At 38.3% G+C, this 17,625-nt stretch overlaps 1 protein-coding gene across 2 annotated transcripts in view; it reads left to right on the top strand.

Moving 5' to 3' along the window:
- Positions 1 to 17,625, top strand: part of THSD7B (thrombospondin type 1 domain containing 7B) — a 758,532-nt gene that overhangs the window by 712,402 nt on the left and 28,505 nt on the right. For both annotated transcript variants that reach the window (XM_073884500.1, XM_073884495.1), the window contains exons 17-19: positions 5,505 to 5,646; positions 7,844 to 7,959; positions 10,055 to 10,172. In XM_073884500.1, coding sequence (XP_073740601.1) covers positions 5,505 to 5,646; positions 7,844 to 7,959; positions 10,055 to 10,172 — 376 coding nt within the window. The remainder of the gene's footprint in view (positions 1 to 5,504; positions 5,647 to 7,843; positions 7,960 to 10,054; positions 10,173 to 17,625) is intronic.

Raw genomic sequence — 17,625 nt, 5'->3', positions numbered from 1 at the left:
CAAATTTTATGAACTTTTAGGAGGGGGTGTGGTTGAAGATTGTTTTTTCCTAATTTCATTTTCATGGTCCAGGGCTTGTTCATTCTTTCCCTCTTTTGTTTTGTTTTTAGTGTTGAGAACTACAGCAGCTTACTTTGTGAAATTTACTGGATCCTGTTTCCTTCCTCCTTCGTTTATTGGTCCTTCCTTTTCCTTCATTGCTAGTTGCCCTGTTTAGCTCAGTTTGGAAACTCTTCCCACCCATTTCTCTTCAGTGCAAGAAACTGTCCTGGAAAGGACTTTTGTCTTGTTAATGTTAGGAATTCACTGGACTCATACTTCATCAACACCAAAAACCTCTCCATGGACCCCCTTATGGTCACCTGCTTTTAGAGTATACAAAATCCTCCTATGCTCAGGTTTAATTTTCCATTTTTGGTGTTCTTGGGTATGTCAGATGCCTCTTTTTTACTTTCTGCTTTCTCCTGTTGGATACAGATATCACACAGGTGCTGCAACTTCAGTCATTGGTCCCCCGTTCATTGTTTGTTTATGGAGGTAACTCATCACTTAATTTTACTAAGCATATTATCCATACGTTTCTGTCTTTGCTCTTCCTATTGCATTGTGATATCCAAAGGACTTTTTTTTTCCCACTTCTGTAACCAACTTCTTAGAATTCTTGAGAATATTTTTAAGCATAAGAGGCATGAGTAACAATTCTTCAGGTCCAGATTTTTCTCCTATAGAGGTCTGTTCATCCCTTATCAACCTTTGGGGATCAGGGTTTAATTTTTTTATATTTATTTTAATTCCAGTATAAACATAGAGTGTTATATCAGTTTCAAGTGTACAAGATACTGATTCAACAACTCTACATATTACTCTGTGCTCATCATAGAAACAAAGCAAAAGTAAACTATTGGGACTACACCAGAATAAAAAGCTTTTGCACATTTACTAAAACTATCAGTAAAATAAAAAGAGAACCTACTGAATGGGAGGATATATTTGCAAATGATATACCTGATAGGGGTTAATATTCAAAATATACAAAGCACAGCTCAACACACACACACAAAAAAACCAACAAATAATATAATTAAAAAATGGACACAGGACATAGACATATTTCCAAAGAAGACATACAAATGGCCAACAGACACATAAAAAGATGCTCAGCATCACTAGTCATCAGGGAAATGCAAATCTAAACCACAACGCAATATTCACACCTGTCAGAATGGCTAAAGTCAAAAACACAAGTGTTGGCAAGGATGTGGGAAAAGAGAATCAGGATTTAATTTTATTAAAAATTTCCTTACAAAGCATTGCAATGGTATTTTGCAAATCTTTTTATGCCATTTTTCCAAATAAGAAAACTCAAGTCAATAGCATTATATATCCATATTTGCCTCATGAGAGATATGGAGAAAAACAGCAGAGCTTCTCTCAGTAGGACTAATCAGTGAAATGAAGGAGAGACCATCTCAGAATGATCAGATAAATTCTGTAACAGAACAAAAGTGTTCATTTTCTGTATCTGGTGGGAGTTGACAAGGCTAGACCTTGGAATCATGCTCATTTCCAGACAAAAAGTATGCTGAGTGACTGAAGTTCACAAGTACCTGGGTTTATGTGAGGTTTTATTGTGTTTGTTAACAGTTAAGTATTAGAAAAATATCAAATTATACATTCTTATTTGGGTTTCTTTAAAAATCTAAATTAACTGTCATCCTTTATCTGGATAAATCAGAACTCATTTATTGATATGTTTTATTAAGTTAATGATAGATGCCATTATTTTGGGAACTGTCATCTAGAATTTATAGAAAATGAAAGAGAATTAAAGATTGCATTCTCTTTTTATCAGATATACAGACATATGGGGAATCCTTACTTTTAGGCAATGTGATCATAGTCCAGGGTTGACCATTTGTCTACTAACGGTAGCTTACAAATATTGTCTTATTGTCTAGGAAGAACCACATTATCCTACATAACAAGTATTTATTATTTACATTCTTTATGCCCAGACATGGAACAAGCTTCTCAGTGTCCAAGAAAATTAAGACATGGACTCTCTTCAAATAGCCCATGGGAAAGAATGCATACACATTGATACATGTACGAGTGCAATGGGAAATGTGCAGTGAACGATATTCCATTTTTATGGGTGCAAGGGAGTCATTGGAGGTTCTCAGATGGGATATCTGATTTAATTTTGACAGTTGAATACAAATATCCAAGGGTAAAGGCCCTATTGCTATAGAGAACAAAAGGTATGAAAGCACAATGTCGTAAGGAAGGATTGAACTTTAAGGTAAGTGCTGGTTTTCAAAGGTAATAAGTTAGAAAATCCAGTCTCATAAAGGAGGCTTATTTACCAAAGACTAGCTGGTTCTTATTGGTCGTCTCTTTCACTAGCAAATAAACTTTAGCTATATAACCTTGATCTTTACAATAAAACTGGTCCCAAGTCGACTTTGGGTTAGTTATCCACACATAATTTTCTCACTTCATTTAGGAAATTGACAATATGTCTTTATATAAATACTCGAGAGGAGATCCAGGTTTGTATTTGAGGAGTCTTGATCCAATAAAGAAATCATCCAGATATAAGCCTCCTTTACCATTCTTTTTTTTTTTTTTTAGCTCCACTCCCTTCTTCCTTGTGACCAATTTATTATTTTATGAACTTCCTATAAACAGCCAATAGATAGAAATAAGGAGAAAACACTAACCTCTACCTATCACTTGTTAGCAGTTGCTAGGGCATTTTTTTTTTTAAGTGGAACATAAAAATATTGCCTAAGATTAGGTTGGATTGTGTTTGTTGACTCCAGTCACCCACACTTTCCCCTGTCTATTTCTATGGGATAGAGAATTAGTAGGAGAGTTAGCTGCAGTGTTGGTTTTCAATATATTAATTTCTAGAAAGTAATTATCAAGGTCTTCATGATTATGAATGATGGATTATGCTCAACTAAATATTTCTTAAATATTTTATTTATTAGAGAGAGTGAGAGAGAGAGCACAAGCACAAGCAGGGTGGAGGGGAGAGGGAAAAGCAGACTCCCCACTGAGCAGGGAGCCTGACGCAGGACTTGATCCCAGGACCCTGGGATCATGACCCGAGCCAAAGGCGGATGCTTAACTGACTGAACTACCCAGGTGCCCTCAACTGAGTATTTTAAAACCACATCCAGCAGAATTAGAAACTGATAGACTGAGGTCTAAGGGAGGAAATTCCCAAATCACAAATTACACCCATGACCTCTTCTCACTCAGGTTTAGATGAGGAGCTAAGATATAGACTAATATATAAGTAAATTGTTCTATATGTGTATATATATATATATATATACACACACACATACACACACACATATACACACACACATATATATACATACATATATATTCTATATATGTATGTTCTATATATTTACTATATAAGTAAATTGTTCAAGGTGACATCATAATTTGATGTGTGCATGTGTTATTTTCTTTTTTGCTTTATTTGATGACTTAGACTAAGCAGGTATATAAATTCTAACATTTATTCACTTGGTTCCAACATCAATTGATTTTTTTATAAGGCAGAAAATCAGTAGAACACTAATCAGGGATATCTACCTAGATACCTTCATTTTTGTTTCATTGGCAAATCATTTAAATTCTCATTCCTTCTTATAAGAATGAACAATCAAATTGGTGAATTAGTAATAAATTATTGGTAAGCATTTAGCATGGGATTCATTTGCAGATAATTAAGTATAATGACCTGGTTTCAATGGCCCTTTATCATCTAGAGACAATTTGATACAATTAAAATATAAAATTGGTTTATGAGTATTGACAGATTATCCAGCTATAAAGTCACATGGATAAAAAATATGTTTCAGTGACTCCAAACATTTAAAATTAGAAGAAAATTTTGTGGCATTTTTCTGCATATTTCGGTGCAATCCAACATCATCGTTTTGATTAACAGCCAAGATTCAGTTTATAGGTTGTGTTCTTGCTACAATATCTGAAAAACTAAAAGGCATAAAAATAAATAAAACATCCCAATATAGAAATGATGATTTTGGTGACCTTAATTTAGAGACTTTTATTTCTCCTGTGGTTTAAGTATCTATGTGCCTCTTTAGATTTGGGGTCTGGAATCGTGTTGTTGTGACCATTCTTAATGGTATTTATTGAATAATTACTACGTAAAATACATACCAAGATTTTTAGAGACTGATGTGGGAAGTAGAAAGCATGCTATCATGCCCTCAATGAGTTTATAAAGAAAGGAAGGAGCCAGGGTAATAAAGGCAATATTATAAGGACAGGTATAGTGTATAAGTATATGGGTATGTATATCTGTTCAGAAACAAATCCTATACAATAATTCCTGAGCATGAGTAGAGAGTTGCACAGGAAGGAAGAGAAAATTTTATCTTTATTAAAAGAAAGAGGGGTTGGGGCGCCTGGGTGGCCCAGATGGTTAAGCGTCTGCCTTCGGCTCAGGTCATGATCCCAGGGTCCTGGGATTGAGTCCCGCATTGGGCTCCGGGCTCAGCAGGGAGCCTGCTTCTCCCTCTCACTCTCCCTCTGCCTCTCCCCCTCCTCATGCTCTCTTTCTCTCTCTATCTCTGTGTCTCAAATGAATAAACAAAATCTTTTAAAAAAATGCTTTAAATAAAAAAAGAAAGAGGGTCAATGAAGCCTTGAGTAGAGTTCTGAAGGCAGGGAGAAGGGTAGGATTTAGGACAGTTGAAAGATTATTCCATTAGGGGGAGCTCGAAGGTTCACCATGGGTAGAGCGGCTGGATGAAAGGTGGCAGACAGGTTTACCTGGCTCAAGGGCGTTATGTGCATTGAGGCTATCAGAGGACCCATGGGCAAAGTGATATTTGCAGGAGGTCTTTGAAGTTCACATTTATACATCTGTTTTGTTGAAAGGGCAGTATGACATGCAGTGGCTCATCCCCTGTGGATCGGAGGGCCTCCCAAATAAGAGGAAAGCTCTGGTATACTGGCAATATTGATTTTATTAATTCTCTTTATATACCTGTTTTGGGGTTTTAAAAATGATTTTCTCATTAAAATGTTCTGTGTGGTTATTTCTATTGGGCTAGACTATCTAAGAGCACAGGGACATTATCTTCCTTTTTTCATTCATTTAAACATTCAAAATGCATTTTATCTCTTGCTCTGTGGCAGGATATTTGAGAGCACAGAATGTGTTTAATTGATGAAAATAGTTTCTGTGTGCCTAATTCTACATGGAAGATAGAAATGTAGCCTTCACCATAACATAGAAAAAGAAAGAGCTATCAGGTGGGAAATACAAAAAACAATCTATAGTGAATCACAAAATGATTTTAGTTTCTAAATATTATGTTTATAACACCTCAGTTGTCTCTTCCCTGTACTATTATACAACGCCTACACGAACACAGATAATCATATATAATTTGCCAACTAACTCTGGGTTCCTTCTAACTCTGCCTGCTCTTTGATTTTCACAGTCATGTGATCCCCACTCAATGCAGAGAAGAACCCGCCATCTGCTGAGACCCTCACTGAATTCAAGGACATGTGCTGAAGATTCACAGGTGCGGCCTTGCCTCCTCAATGAAAATTGCTTCCAGTTCCAGTACAATCTAACAGGTACAGTTGAAATCCACAGCCATGCCATTTCTCCTGAACACTGATGGGAGAGAGAGAGAGAGAGAGAGAGAGAGAGAGAGAGAGTGTGTGTGTGTGTGTGTGTGTGTGTTCATTCATTCTTGGGATTAAGGTCTGACAGTAGAATGTGAGAGTGTATTGCATGAAGGGCTGAGGATTTGACATTTCCAGAGAAATTCCCACTCTTGGCATGTAGATTCAGCAAGGCCACCTGTAATCTCTGAATTCCAAGATGCTTAGAAAGACTTGGCAAAGTTTCAGAATAGAGCTGAATTAAGCTATGATAAACCAAAATAAGAAAAGTAAGCAGCACAGGATAATTTACCATTTAGGGAGGAACGTAGTCATGCTGTCATAGAATTTAGCTCTTTCATGGCCTTTACTATTTCAAGAAATTCAAGCTTGTGATGTACTTTGCTCTATGGGTCTTAATGAGGATAAATGGTAGACCTGAGTGGACAGGGATATTTTAGAGGCACTAGGAATCCCACCCACCTCATTATTCAGCCACTGCTCAGGATTTTTCTGGGCACCACAGTGTCTAATACCACAGACTGTTTAGTTTCATTGATTTGCTACCTGTCATTACCTGCAGGAGCAGATATACAAAATGCCACCAAATGTGGACCCATGTTAAGTCTCAGCAGTGAATTCAGTACTGACAACCAAGCAATCAACATGCCTGCAGAGGCAAAGCAATAGCCTCTTCTGAAACCAGTTCCCCACTGAGGTCACATAGGCACAACTGAGATTTCTCACTTAGAAAACTTTATAGTGAATTCTAGGGGGACAATTTGATTGTCTTTATTGGTGAAAGATGACCTAGTGTATATTTGCCCTTTCTCTTTAGTTAAAGGTGCTTCAGATCCTTGATTTTTATAGTAATTTTTCAGAAATGCAGTACAGTTTGCTATACTGGAAGATCATGTCTTTAAAATACTGATTTTATGGGGCGCCTGGGTGGCTCACTTGGTTAAGCAACCAGCTCTTGATTTCGACTCAGGTCGTGATCTTGGGGTCATGAGATGGAGCCCTGTGTGGGGCTCTGGGCTCAGAGAGAGACTGCTTCTCTCCCTCTACCTTTGCTCCTCCCCCGTTTGCACACAAGCACTTGCGCCAGTGTGCATTCTCTCTCCCTCTCTCTCTCTAAAATAAAATAAAAAATAAAATAAGATACTGATTTTATTACATATGGGCTTACTATTCCTGTTAAACTCATAGATCACTTATCAAACATTGAAAATGTCTTTAAAGAGGTTCTCAATGTTTATCATCAAAGAGCATTCTTTCTAATTAGACCAAAAGTAAGTTTTGTTTTTGTTTTTGTTTTTGGGTTTTTTTTTGTTTTGTTTTTTTTTTAAGAATCAGATTAATTGGGATGCCTGGGTGGCTCAGTCGTTAAGCACCTGCCTTTGGCACAGGTCCTGATCCCAGGGTCCTGGGATCGAGTCCTGCATTGGGCTCCTTGCTCAGCAGGGAGCCTGCTTCTCCCTCTGCCTGCTTGTGTGCTCTCTCTCTTTCCCTGACAAATAAATAAATCTTTTAAAAAAAAAGAATCAGTTAATTATGGGATAATTTGTTCAAACTCCCAGTTATCTAGTTTGTAATGCAGCTATCTAAATCTATAAAACCTTCCCTCATGAGAGAATAATTTGAAAAAAAATAGACTTTCTGTAATAGTCATGTAGTTTCTGAGGTACCTCTCTTTCCTTTCTGAGGCACCTGTCTTAGCTCCACTGTACTGAATGTATGAAATTGTTTAGATAATTGGATTTATTCCTTGAAAATATTTTCAAGTTACATCAAAGAGTAGCATCGTTTCTGGGTCCCTTTTCTCTCCTTATCCCCCACAAACAGAGGATTCCAAACTAGTTTTCCTTTACCATCCTGGTGAGAGTCTTTCCCTTCCTCTTCAGTCAACAGCGACATGGTCTCTAACAAACCGTTTGGATTTTTACTTTTAGAAAGCAAACTTAGGAAGGTGACACACTTTTATTTGGTTGCTTATTTGTTTTGCAATAAAAGAATTGCAGGGTGCTTTTTGAAGCCACCTGGAAATGACTGTAGGGTTATGTATATATACTGTCCTTCCTCACCAGTGCAAATCATCAAAGGTCTGTTGTATTTTGCTCACATGACCATAATTCTGAAACTCGGTGTGGTGATCCTGTACCTGTAGATTGGAGCACGTGCCAGCTAAGTGAAAATGCCACCTGCGGACGAGGTGTCAGGACCCGCCTTCTGAGCTGTGTGCGCAGTGATGGCAAGTCGGTCAGTGTGGACCAGTGTGAGCAGGTAATTTGTCTATATTTGTATCTCACACTCGAGGATTTGTGTTTCTTAATATTAGGCTGCAACCTTGATGCTTGATATAAAGGTCAAACTCTGATTCCTTCTTGAAGCCTCTTGAAGCTTAGCTTTAGTTAGAGTAAGAGGTAACTGGTATGGGACAGTTATACCTCATTCCTTTGAACTTAGTCAAGATGACTGGGAAAGGTCATTTTGCACTGAGGAAATGGATTCATTAAAAAATTATTTTTATTACTTTCAAGAACTTAAGTAGATGTACTTGCTTGCTACAAACTATTCACATCAGGCGACTTTAATATCTGGATAGGACTCTGCATTAGGCTGGTAATTCATTTGTATATATGAACACTGTGCCTTGCATATAAGATGAACACTGACACTTACTATTAGAATATGCTGCTCATTTGCTTAGCAAATGATTGCTAGATAAATAGCACAGTTGTATTTTGCTTCTCAACCTAAGTTAAAATGCCTCCCTGCCAAGTTCCAATTAGTGAGCTCTGAATTTTTGTAATGTTATTGTTCCTTTCTTTCCCGTGATAAACTATGTAGAGCTTGGACAAAAGCTGTAGTCAAACCTGTTCCAAAGAAGTTGCATTTCCTTTCCAACATCTGAGTGAAAATCTCTCTGGGGACAGTTTAATAGAAACAAGGATGACCATGTTCTGTCACACTGGAAGAATCACCAACACAGTCTTTGGAATAAATTGAAAATACTCAGGGTCAGTTAACTCAGGCTTCCATAGAAGCTTCCTAAACAAATTGGCAAAATGAAAATTGGTCCCATTTCTCCTGACATAGATGGAGTCCACAAGTGGAATTAAAATCAAAATCAAATTTTTCTCACCTATCCTGATTTAAGTATTCTCCTATTAAGAATTAAAAAAATGGCTCTCTAAACCAACAGGACAGCCCGAGACAGTAACACTGAGAAAAAGCCATCTGAAATTGGACATCCCCTTTGGTGAAATTCTAACACTGGCTAAGACAGGGGAGAGTTCTGTCCACCAAGTGTCAGTGCTTTATCTTAACATTTCATTTAATCTGTCTCCCCAAAAGTTGTCTGCTTTAGCAAAAATAAATCACCAATCTACAGCAACTCCAAATAAACTAAAAATCGTACATTTGGTGTATGTTATAAATCTTTTCTTTTGATACAAAGTGAGATAGAAACTATTCAGTAATAGAAAAATCAGTTTTTCTGCTTTTCAAATACCGTATGTTCAATATTTAAAGAATATTAGTTTAAGGAAGTCCCAAATTATTAACCTATCTAGAGTATCCATATATCTCAAATGGATTGAAGATCCTATGTGGTAATTTCTCTATTGCCTATGCAGCATATAATCATGCTATAATCATTCATTTTAGCTTGTTGTGGACATTGCTAACACTTAACATGTGTTGAATGTCAGAGTTTTCCTAAATAAGCAAATAGTCTGTGATTTCTGTAGCAAGATTTTTCATTATTCTTTCTGTGTTTCTTAGATGATTTCTTTCACAAAGATCTCTTCTAGTTTGGCCATTAGAAAAATCTATAGATTTTTGCCTCCATGCTGGTTTAAGAGAGGACAAGAGGAAAATAAACCATATCACCAATTTTTCTCATGATTTAGAGTACGGTTATGTTTTCAACCTAATAGGTGTTTTTTAATGAGCATAGCTGGGTTCTTGATTCCGTTTTTATTCTTATTTATTTTTTTAGCTGGCTAGCTGTTAATTTTGAGCTCTCTTTGTACTCTTGGCCTATCCAGAAGTGCAAGGTACCTGAATTTAACACTAAGCGAGGACAGATTTCTGTTTCACATAACTGTCTGCTTTCCCAGTACCTTAACTGCAGGTCTATTCTACAGTTGAGGACTTTAAAAAAAGAAATTTGGGCCAACAACTTTCTATTCTGTGAAGTTAGGCCAACTATTTTCTAGGACAGCCACCAATTTTTATAAGAAAAGATATTTTTCCATACAAAGATGTAGAAAGATTATTATCATAGAATAAAGTCTTTCCCATGAAAGGATAGTGATTTGATTTGAAGTGATAGGATTTCTGCAATAAAATTGTATTTTATTTTCATCTGCAGCGTAACTTGGAGAAGCCCCAGAGAATGAGCATTCACTGCCTGGTGGAATGTGTGGTCAACTGTCAGCTCTCAGGGTGGACAGCTTGGACAGAATGTTCAAAGACTTGTGGCCATGGAGGTATTTGGGTTCCCTATGTTTGTCCCCACTAAACAGTTTGGTTTTTGTTTTTTTAATTTTTTTTAATTTTAATTTTTTAAAGTAGGCACCATGCCCAGTGCGGAGCCCAGTGTGCATCTTGAACCTCACAACCCTGAGATCAAGACCCGAGCTGAGATGAAGAGTCAGTTGGTTTACCGACTGAGCCACCTAGGTGCCTCAACAGTTTGGTTTTTAAATACCTTTCTGTATGCCATAACTTGACAAATGGGCATAAGGCATGTTGGCCAGTTGGCGGAGACAATGTGAGGCTGACCCAGAGGGGAAGAGAGATAGAACTTGCCTTGTATCAGTCCTTTCTGTCGAGGTAGAGGTTGCAAACCTGACCTGGCCACAGTGGCAGACACTAAAAGAACTGCTAGCCCAGTGAGACAGTGTTTTTCCAAAGGTCATAAACTCAGGGTACCTGGGTGGCTCAGTCAGTTTAGCATCCAAATCTTGAGTTCGGCTCAGGTCATGATCTCAGTGCTCTGTGCTGGAGGTGTGGAGCCTGCTTAAGATTCTCTCTTTCCCTCTCGCTCCAGCCAGCCCCCATTCTAAAAAAAAAAAAAAAAAAAAAAAAAAAAAACAAGACAAAATACTGGCCTCCATGGTTTTTGGAAGAAGTATGTATTATATAAGTAATCTTGTGTCAGACGAACCCCCAAATCACAATGGCTTAATATCCCAAACTAGAGACTAATTTTTCACTCACATAAAAGGAGGGGTTGTTTGCACTTTAAAAAGTCAATCAAGAACACAGGTTGATGGAGGATCTACCACTTTAACATAACCAGTTTTCTCTAGAGGGTGCCTTCCCGTTGGCTCTATGCAGGTAACATACATCCCTCCCATCTCTATTATACAAAATTTCGTCCCATGTTCCCAGCTCAATGCAAGATGGTCGGGCAGCAAATGTAGTTTCTAGATGGCCAGTCACTTCTCAGCGATAGTGTTCACTATGGGGGAAAAGGAGTATAAATCTGTGGTGAACAGATAGCAACCATTACCACAAGTTCCCAGGATTTCAGTGGGCAAATGATATACAGTGGCAAGGAACGAAAGGCAGGGATACTCAGAAGCTAGGCAAATGGATATATAGATAGCACTCCAGCACCAGACTAAAGTGGGGACCCAGACATTGTCCGTGGAAAAGAGCACAAGAAAATAATTGGAAAGCACAGACCTGTGGTCTAGGATACGACTGCGGTTCTGATAGAGAGTTCTACTTTATCACAAGGTAGATGTCAGATATTTGGAGTAGGGCCCTAGAGAAAAGTCTTGTTGTATGGTTAGGCACTAAGCAGAAGAGAAGGGAAGAACTGCAAGTTGCAGGAGTCATGGAATCAAAATGGGAGGAGGATACACCAAGACCTGGATCTGATTGCCAAACAAAAGTATTTGGGACAGGTTTCTAGAAGTGACTGGACCACTAGGACATAGGCTCATTTCTAAGCTACTCCCAAATGAATGTGCTGGAGTTGCAGACAATTCTCTGCCTCATTTGGGATTATCTAAGGAACTGAGGTACGATGCATCATGGAAAAGGGGCTCATGTGTGAACTCAGCTATCAGGTTTTGGTAACAGTAGAGCTGAAAACAGTAGTCAGGATCTGTATTAGGAAAATGTGGCTAAGGAAATTGAAAACTACTTCTGCAAAGAGCATCACTCACAGTGAAAATATGAGAGTCACAATGTCCAATAATGACATGCCGTTTCCTGCACAGTTGAGAGCTCGTGCTCTCAAAGAACCTCAGGAAACCAAAAGAAGAATCTCAAGTTTTCAGTGATTGACTGACTGTTCCTCAAATATTCTGATCGGCAGCATGGTATAGTTTCCAGTTGGGCATCCACTTTAAAGTTGGGTAAATCTAGGTTCAAATTGCAGCTGTTTAGGCAAATTAATCTGATTCTCAGCTGCTTTATCTATAAAATAGAATGCATGCACACTGGAGGTGTTTTGGTTTGAGAATTAAATAGTATGACGTATATGAACACCTAGTGCAGTAACTGACACACATCCTGGGTGTTTATTTGCATGTTAATTTTCATCTCCATCTTCTTAGCTCCCAGTAGTAGAGAGGGTCATTGGAGACTCCCTAGGATCTGTCAAGGATTATTCTATAGACTTAGGCACTCTGTCTCCCAATCACATTTCTCATCCTTTTACCCCACTTAAAATCCATACATCATAATCACAGCCTAAGGGTATTTTTAAAATGCAAATTTGAACAATTGTCTTCTTACTGACTTAAGAGCCATTTATCCATTAAACAACTACCCATGTGTCAGTTCTAGTTCAACATGTTGGGGGGCAGCAGTGGGTGGGAGGTAGACACTTGCCCTCTTCTCGTGGAGTTGCTATGTCGTTGAGGGACAATAGACAATAAACAAGCAAAGAAGTAATATTGTATGTCGGTGAGTTCACTATAGACTCATACAAATGAAAGGTGTTTTTCACATTAGTGATGTCTTTTGTCAGAACAGCTGGTTGCTCCTCCTGCGGCAGTGACTCACCCTGGTTTATTCCACAGCTATAAACACTGCAGTCTTGTCCCCACGGGTTTCTGGGCGGTGTCTCTTGTACAGGGTACAATATCCTGAGGTAAGGATATTTACAGGGTAAAGGGTGGCATGGAAAAGTAGAGAAAGGATGAGGTCCCGAACCGTAAGCATGGTCCACAAGGACCCGTGGGATCTCACCCGTGCCTGCCTCTCTATGCCCATCACCCTCCACTGATACCTTGGCTCTCTTTGCTCTAATACAGGCTATTTCAGTCACATCCTTCAGTGTGTGCTACTTTGCCTTATGTGGAGCACCTTACCATCACCCCACTACTGCCTCCTACTGTTCTTCTTACGCAAGAATTGAATCAGTTGTAATGTCTGAATGTCTGAGGGGCCAAAGACCCTGTTTAGGTTCTTCATGGGTAAATCCCCCCAGTTCCCATGAGCACAGTACCTGACACACTGGAGGAATTTCAGTTAATATCTGTCATTGCCCATGTTGTTCTGCATCATAGGGGAAGAGCCTGCATACTGGATCATGAGCCCAAAGGCAGCCAAACCCTGCCAGTGGATGTTTTCCTCACCCTCTAACTAAATGCATACGTCTTAGGTACCCTTACCCAAGAATGTGTTCAATGCAAAGGAGACAGATCTGTTGATTATTATTTTTGCCTGGCAGCCCTAATTCTGCCACTGTACCAAGTCAGTGAAACATGACAGATCTCCGTGTTAGGCTAATATACTACCTTTGAAAATAAGACCCTTAATTTTAAGTTTAGTATTCAAGTATTTAAGTTTTCAAGCAGTTCTGTTAGTACTGTAGACTCAGCAGCCCCTGTTTGTCTATTAGAAAGACAAAAACAAACAAAAGAAAAACCTTTCCAAATCTGAATCCCACTATTGGAGAATTCTAGGTAATTAGAGTGTGAACTTAAATTCACCTTTTCTAAGCCCTAGAATAATAAACAAAGAGAAACAATCAAAGATTTCCTAAGGAAGTCATTGTGTGAACTAAGGTACCAGTGGTCCTGGGGAAGGAATGTTAACTACTTGGAGAAATCAAGTTGCATAAAGGACTTGAAAGTCATCTAAATACTATTCATGGGCATTCAATATAGCACTAGTTATAAATCACCTCCAGCTAGTTTCTAAGGGTCTATTAGGATATCTTCTTGGGACTCTTCTTGATCTTTAGATGTCTTGATCTCCTGAATTGTCATATGTAATTATACCTTTAAAAATATATTCCATAATCCTGATATCTGTCAGACCCTCCAGTGATCTAAATGTGTGTGTATTCCGTGTTTCTTTATTCATTCAACAAAGATTTATAAAGTTTATAACTATTATCCTGACACCTAACAGTGTCTTCTTTCATTGTCAAAAGTGGCAATTGTGAAAAATAAATTATATGGTGACCATGCTATTTAGACATCTGTTCTTGAAGGCAGGACTGTAGAAGTATATTCATATGTTTTGCAAATATTCATTGGATGCTTTCTGAGTGTCAGGCGTTCTCCCAACAGCTGAGGCCACACCATAGGGAACAGAAAGGCTCCCAGGCAAACAGAGCCCCCCGCCATCATACAGTGAATGTTCTGGTGGGAAATTGGATGGTGATGACAAGACAGCAAATAAATGAAGATATAAACACAAAAATAACCGATGTCCACGATGAAACCAAAACAGATCATGTGATGGAGAATAAGGAGAACAAGTATTTTGCAAGGGAGTGAGGGATGGGGGAAGAAAGGCCCCTGAAGAGGTGATATTTAGGTCAACATTGAATGACAAGGTACCACCACTCTTATAACTGATGTTTTCTTTAGGAGGCTGCTCTTACTCAACCTCACAAGCATTTTTTTTTTTTTTTTTTTTTTTTGACTACCCGTTACATTGAAGCCTCGGTCAGGTCCTACAGACAAAAACCTAAAAATAACTGTTTTTCTAATTACATTTGTCCCCAGTTTCAATCTTAACAAATACACTGAACAGTACAAAGAAGAATAGGACACATGGCCTTAGAATTTCTAAGCACCCACCCTCAGGATATTGCAGAGAGAGCCTTTGTGGTTACATTACATTATACCCCACAGCCCCCAAACCCCTCCGGTTCCAGCCCCAGTCTTAGAGCACCGCTCTTCCCGGATCATCAACCACCCCCACACAGGCAGATAGTAATGTTTCCAAAATGAGAGAATTATGTATTTAGATCATGCCTTAATCCTCATGCAGCACAACCTAAAAGCAATAAGCAAACAGTGATCATCAAAAGCAAAAATGTATGGCACAGATGAATATGTTTCTTAAAAAGAGACCAAAGTCTGGAGTTGAAAGGGTTGGAAGCTATCGTCGAAAAGCATCTGTACCTTGTCCCTTCTGAGACAGTGTGCCAGCATCTGTCTTTTGTATGAGCCGCTTTCATTTTTCCAACTGTTGGTGGCAATGGGGCAGAAACCATGAGAGGAGATAGTTTAGTCACATTAAAGTGGGCAAGCATGTTGCATGGGAGTCTTACTCCAGCACCTGCGGCTCTCTGCTGACTTCTTTATCAAAGGCAAAATAGTTCACACATTTGTCTCAGTTTATGAATTCGCTGGCTGTCAGACAAATGCTGGTGTGCTAGATGCCCCAGATGCTCCCCCCATGAGCCACACTTCACTATCAAATCCACAGAACTACATTGATCTGGGGAGAGATTCTGAAATGAGCTCTACCTTTTATTCTCCAAGTGTCTGGATTGCCTCTTTAATGTATACCTGATGCTTGGCATATACTTTCTAATTATGTTAAAGATTTCAAGGTCAGAACAGTTTGAATCCAATTTATTTCACGTCAGAGAGAGACTGATTCTAAGCTTCCACTAAGGGATCTTTTTAGATAGATTTCAAAGATCAAAGCTTGTAATAGAAGAGCTTAATATTTGGATTAGTCATGTTCTTTGTTGAATTTTCATCAGTTCAGTGGAATGTAGAACTCCCTAAATTTAGCATATCATGAATTATTCATAATTATTATTTAACTGATAACACTCTAAGAATGTTATTAATCCCAAACTGTGATTTCTTTTTGCTATTTTGTATTTTTTAATTCACTGTATATGAGTTTGTTTCCTACATTATGTAATCCAGCCTGATTCTGTGTTTCCCAGATGACATATAATTTTTGTCAACTCTGGCCTATAATGCAAAAATAATTTTGTATTAACTCCGAAGTACCCCAACTTTTTGATTTTTCTGGCTTTTTTTTTTTCTTTTTAAGCAAAGGTAAGCTGGTAACCTTCAGTTTTAGTGTCTGTATAAAATGTGATCATTGTGGTATCCTTGATTAGGCACAGTGCAATAGTTATAACATTTCAAACTTATTTGTTATATCAAGTAATTAGTTCCTATGACAGGAGAATAAGAAGCTAAATTATAGAATGGTAGAATGGGGAAAACAAAAGACTGAACAAGAAACCAGGAGATCTGAGTTTTCGAGCTGGCTTTTCCAACGGCAAGTTGTAGGTCTTTGAACTAGTCTTTGCAGAACTCCCACTACTTTTTATCTGTAAACTGATGAAATGTTAGAATAATTACTTTTTAACATCTGTTGGTCAAAGGCACAATTATTGGAGCCCGAAGTGTTTTAGTAACTTTTTACAATACCACAAAGTATATAGGCATAACCTTACAAGTGAGTTGATAAACAAGTAAGCTGCTCAAGGTCATGTAGCTTGTCAGTTAGGGAGGAAAGATTCAAAGCCATGTTTAGGTGTCTCCAAAGCTCTATTTGTTCTATTTTGCCCCTTTGCATCTGACACTGTACTTATAAATGTTCATGTTATGTTCATGGTCCTGTGTATCACTTTATAAAAATTCTCATAATTTATAGGTATATTTAAAAATAAGCAGAGGAAATGGATCTCAGATTGGAACACAAAGGGCAGTAAGGGTTTTAAGAAGTCCCCCAGAATTTTAAGCCTCCTAAATGTATACTTGTTTCCTAATCGGTCATGTCACATATTATCTAGCCCATCAATTGGAACGTAGCTGCAGGGAGCCAATATTACCTAGGAAAGGTGTGACTCTGATGGACACAGTAGCTGCAGGATGGCCAAAATCACTCTCTCTGCCCTTCTCCTTTTGCGTCACATGGGGAGCTCCTTATTGGGGTATTTCTGCTGTATAAAGGTTTTTACAGTGGTCCATCACGTTTTGTTAGCTTTTAATGGGACTGAAATGTGTTTGTTGAGAGTGGAAGTAGAGATGAGTGGCTAGAACACACTACAGAGAAGTCTGAAGCTCTTTATTTCCAAGCAAAGCCAAAGGTGCCTAATCTTGTCCTTGAAACACCTGTCAGGATCCGTGATCTCTAAAACTGTGGTCTTGTTATTTCTTGCTTAGCTGACCTCATTCCCAGATAGATGGTCAGGTCTTAGACTAGTCTACTTTACTGTGAAAGGCTTATGGAATCTTTACCTTGCCTAACTTGAGTGTTCTCTAGGATGACAGGTATCCGGATGCCTGCAGCAATTTTCAGATAGGCCAAGGAATCCCTCTGTCGGGGAAACCCTTGGACCATAGCTCTGAGTGCAGAACTGTTACCATATCTTCCATCTCTAACAATGCCAACCACAGGCCAAAGATCAGTCTTTAGGTTGCAGATCAAGGCCAAAATTTTTCCCCGCTCTGTTACATTAGAAAATAACATTGATAACAAAACATAATAAAATTAAATTAAAAAAAAAAGAAAAGAACATTGATCCCAAATCCATGACCACCAGAGTGTATATTAAACAATGTTTACACTTGGATAAAAAATCTAGGCAGTATTTTTTTCAAGTTTTTGTTTTGTTTTGTTTTGTTTTTAAACTCCACACACAAGTGGGGCTCAAACTCACAACCCTGAAATCAAACGTCACATGTTCTACCAACTGAGCCAGCC

Source organism: Callorhinus ursinus, unplaced genomic scaffold, assembly GCF_003265705.2.
Source record: "Callorhinus ursinus isolate GAN/ISIS: 27379988/994484 unplaced genomic scaffold, GSC_fseal_2.0 scaffold2, whole genome shotgun sequence".
Taxonomy (NCBI): domain Eukaryota; kingdom Metazoa; phylum Chordata; class Mammalia; order Carnivora; family Otariidae; genus Callorhinus; species Callorhinus ursinus.
Note: the sequence above shows the minus strand (reverse complement) of the source record. Positions and strands in the feature narration are given on the sequence as shown.